We start from the raw sequence: 4,891 nt of genomic DNA, 5'->3' as shown, positions 1-4,891 counted from the left end.
AAATGAGGGACGGCTAGCGCAGATAGCTCTCGCGTAGCTATGCGCGAAATCCATAACAAACAAACAATTATGAAAATAAATTCGCATTTGATTTTGTAAAATGTAATAACGTAAAAGAGATTAATACTAAAAATGCTGTATAGTTATTAAAACGGGTTAAATTAAACCCTGCAATGAAATTAATTTCACCAAAAAAAAATAATACTTTTGAATTTCAAAGTACAATATCAAATGATATTTAGCATGGGTAATGTACAACAAAAACAATCTAAAACATTCAGACCCAAGTAGGTTTCATTTAATTGATTACAAATAATTTTAGTGTAAAAATATTTGGATAATGTTATGGTATCTTCTCCCCTGCAACGTATCGCTGTTCGTGGTCAATTATATCTAACATGCATGTTCTAATTAGACAACCTTTACACAAGGCGTGAGAATGAAACAGCGTGATTTCCGCGGTGCCACTAACTTTCATTTGACGAATAGCGATTACATGGGAAAACCTGTTAAATGTACGAGTCTGCATGCCAGGCGGAAAGTTGGCTGAACTCCTCATCTGCTCCACATGAACTGCGTGCTGATAATTTATGGCGTAATCTAATTACTGCTTTGAAAATTCTCTCCCAAGAGTTTGAGTTGAAACATTCTTTTCTCATACAAGTAAACTGAATAGTGTAGAACGGTAATCTGCTTATATACCTTATCAGGCCTTGCTTAGACTCGGAGAAAAGAGTACTGTAATCTGAAAATAATATGGCTTCATGCCAAATGAGTATTTACGTAAAGATTGACAATTACGCGTTCAATAACATTAACCACTTTTGGAAAGCCCGTTTACTCTTGAAAGTTTAATACTTTAGGATAAAGAATTAAGTTGTAAAAGCTTAGGAAAGTACGGATATGCTTGAAAATAGTAAAATGCAACCTCATGAAATAAGAACAGAAGCATCAAATGCTTGTAAATGTAACACAGGCGTATGACGATTTTCCGAAATGCTGAGTGCTTCAGTTAGTTGAAAGACATGTCCCATTTTCTGCGGTTTTAAAATTGGCTCTTTTCAAAAGGGAAAACAAATATTTTAAAATAAATAATTAGTTTTTATAAGGAAAGCAAAAGAATGCTGGGTAACAGCTTTCATGTTTAAGAAAATGCTACTCACAAATTAGATTATATAATTTCTGGACTCCTTTATAGAAAATTATAATCATTCTTCATCTAAATTATTACTGAAACTTAATACGTTAGAAACTCTACTTTCATCATAATATCAAATTCATGTAAGAAACATAGAAATAAATACTTCAAAAATCAAACTGAAAAAAAGACAAAATGATGAAGGACATACAGTTGATTCGTTTATCATCTCGGTGTTCCTTTAGTGAAGCTGAAGAACCGGAAGTGCTTCCAGAGAGATGAGAAGTGGGAACTCCACCTGTCAAGGATCCTGACAAAGCTAGTAATCCAGCAGCACTGCTAGGTGGCATTGTCGGAGGTTGCAAACCTGCTAATGCTGCGTGAGGCATCATGGGGATAGGCGGAGCATGGGCATGAGGCGGCAGCTGTTGAGCGTGCATTTGTTGCTACAGGGAGAAAAAAACAGAAGTGTAACAGTGTATCAACCACCACATATGAATTTCGTTCGTTTTGCTATTACATTACAATTAATCAAAATACAAACATATATTTTGCATAACGTGAAGATGCATCTCATTCATTGCATTGAACACGCAATGGAAGCATATTTTCGATATCAAGAAGTACAGGGTTTAACCCTAATATTGTAATGGCATAAGATAAATGGCAGCATTATGATTTATTATTTAAAGTAAAATTTTTTGTTTGTCTCTGCAGAGGGCTATTATTGTGAACAAATAATGAAGTTAGAACACTAAATAAGGTAATTCATTTTGCCTAGAATTTTTATTTTCATTATATTCTCAATAATTTTCAGAGCACATAAAAATCATTAAAGCAATAAAATCTTATGGAACTATGGCGGTTAGATTTTGCTATTTCTGCTCTACAAAAAACATACCAAAAGAAAATGTAGACAATAAAGTTGATTTTATACGCTTATTAAAAATGTAAAGTAAGTAAACATTCAAACAGTATTTAAAACTGATTAAAACATTACTGCAGAAATCAGTAATGCAAAACTACCTGACATTTTTACTTGGTTTGAATGATGAAGATTGGAAGGTTTGTGATTCTAACTGTAACGTTAAATAAAGTTTGGAGTAATGAAGAAAACTTTATAAAGATTATGTCATCATTTTGTCGAAACATTGTATATTTATAATAAATGTTTCTTCATTAACCATTCAAGCTGTCTCCAAACTTTTATTTTCTAAAAAGTGGGTTCCTCATCATCAAATTTAACTGTAATGTTCTTTGAACTTCTGTTTCTGACCTCAAGACTGCAGTTTGATAAAAATATAAGTTCACTGTAGTGAGTAAAAGAGAACTTAAAACATTATATTTAATTTCATCAAAATATTTACTTTAGATTTAATATTATCCTATATGGTAGTCCATCATAACTACAAGAATGTTTATCCACGACACAAGTTTTTACTACCAAACAACAAATACAATATACTAAAAACCAGGAAAATTTACTGATACACGTCGTGTGCCTGAACATTACAGACCTAAAATAAGTTCAATAAACGATGAAGATACTGTGTATACTTAAAGTTTTAGATAATGTTTCCTTCAAGGTTCTTCAACAAAAAATAAGTACCATAAAAACACCATGTTTGTTTTTTCTGAGAAACGTAACTAAGGTGACAAAAAATTAAGTCTATAAAATGGTTCCTTAAATGTTCTCACTGATCAATTGAATGCAGATATTCACATAAAATGAGTCTCCATGACACTAATTACTCTAAGCGTGTTAAATCGAAATGATCATGCAGATATTAGCTTTTTTCTACCCTTCTTTCCAAAACATTTAATCATCCTACACCATCTATCTCTCTCTTTTTTTAACCAATCATCATCCTGGTTAGAAATTGAACTTATATCATGTTCAGTTTGTGCCCATCATTAATAGCATATTTCATGACGTACTTCAAGAATTCTATAGACAGCCTGTACAGCCTTCTTTTGATATTAACTTATTAAAAAGACTACCGCTGCCAATAACATTTAATAACCATTAAACTAAATGCTAGTAAGAAAGAAAGATAAGGGGTTTCTTAATTAAACTGATCCTATACCAATTTTAAATGAGACTTATTGGAGATGAAATCGCAAGAGCTAACAAATGCAGTAAAATTATATACACAGAAAAATGTATCTACTTAAGATAAGAAAAATGATGATTCATGTGCTGAACTAGCAACTACAGGCTTAATTATTGTTGCTTTTCTATGTATCAATAACTTTAGGTTCATTTATATATTTCTTAACTATTGAGAATATTTATATTGATAATGAACATCCATTTAATGGCACTAGTTTTTAATCAGAGCTGGAATGCTTTGTTATATATCATAAGGACGTGCATTTCTTTCTCTATTTATCTGATATATTTCTTTTGAAATTCACATTTCCATTTTTAGGAACTGATGTATGTTTTGAAGAAGTTGGATTCAAATTCTGAGCTTATCCTACACAAATAGTAAATTCTTTGAAATCTCCCGTCTTTCACAGATATTTCAACTATATTAGTTTATTCTATCTGCAACTTTCAAAGATTACATGTTATGTTTCTTCAGTGTTGTAAATGCATGTTCCACCAAGTTTAATGTAACAAATTAGTATAACTTTTTCTTTCCAATAACCTAATCAACCAACCGTCACAATCTTGCTATAAAATATTTTTCTTTAACTAGATATTTACTTCTTTTAGGTAATATTTATTCAAGCATCTAACAATAGTTTGTTCCTGAGTTTCCCACGAAGATAAACAAAGGGCTATCTATGCATAGTTTTCTAATTTTGAGCTGATAGACTAATCACTAAAAGAAAGGCAGCTAGTCAACAGCACCCACCGCCAGCTGTTGCTATTCTTGTCTTACTGAGCAATGGAATTTGACTGTCTCCAAAGAGCAGAGCGTATTTTTGTGGCAATGGGCTGGAAACCACAAACCCTCCGCTTCCCAGTCTAAGTATGCTAAGCACTAGACCATGGCCAACACCTAACTGTATAGATAACTATCTTAACAGAAAGTTAGCTTTTACTGAATCTCTAACTTTTTTTTAATAAAGTGTTCTAGATGTAATACTTTTGGAGTATTATGTACATATAACTTAAGTCAAATTTCACTTTATCTGGGTATTACAGTTCAAAGAGAAATGCTTCAAATTACATTTTCTTTAGTGAACAGGTTTTTTTCAGCTTGGAAACATTAACATTTAAAAAATAAAATGAATAATATAATATGAAAAACAACAACAATTGAAATATACACATCCATAAAAAGTTGAAAACTATGTAAACCATTATTACCTTATTAAAATAATTGACACTATACAAAATCACAATAAACTGTGCAATCTCCAATTTAATTCATAAAGACATGAATAGATTACTTACAATAACTAAAGAATTCTAAATTATCAATTAAACCTCTGACTAGTAGTCAAACGAACAAACCCAGTTCTCTGATGAATATGCAATTTTAAACATGTTTACGAGTAGAAGGGGATTATAAATAAACATATGTATAAGTGATACCAATTCAAAACTTCAGACACCAACTTGAATATTAACGTGTTTCACATAAAATAAAAACTGGAGATTCACAAAAGAAAGGTAGAAAATCTACAAAAATTCCTACACATTGAAAAGTCGAATAAAAATGTTCTTTTTTAAATTATACATTTATTAACATATATATATATATATATATATATATATATATATATATATATATATAT

The 4,891-nt window shown here is 30.8% G+C and overlaps 1 protein-coding gene across 6 annotated transcripts in view; it reads right to left on the bottom strand.

Moving 5' to 3' along the window:
* The window catches only part of LOC106458335 (transducin-like enhancer protein 4), a 139,197-nt gene that overhangs the window by 31,453 nt on the left and 102,853 nt on the right, over window positions 1–4,891 (bottom strand). For all 6 annotated transcript variants that reach the window (XM_022384520.1, XM_022384518.1, XM_022384521.1 and 3 more), the window contains one exon: window positions 1,350–1,584. In XM_022384520.1, coding sequence (XP_022240228.1) covers window positions 1,350–1,584 — 235 coding nt within the window. The remainder of the gene's footprint in view (window positions 1–1,349; window positions 1,585–4,891) is intronic.

Source organism: Limulus polyphemus, unplaced genomic scaffold (genome assembly GCF_000517525.1).
Source record: "Limulus polyphemus unplaced genomic scaffold, Limulus_polyphemus-2.1.2 Scaffold447, whole genome shotgun sequence".
In the NCBI taxonomy this organism is placed as follows: domain Eukaryota; kingdom Metazoa; phylum Arthropoda; class Merostomata; order Xiphosura; family Limulidae; genus Limulus; species Limulus polyphemus.
Note: the sequence above shows the minus strand (reverse complement) of the source record. Positions and strands in the feature narration are given on the sequence as shown.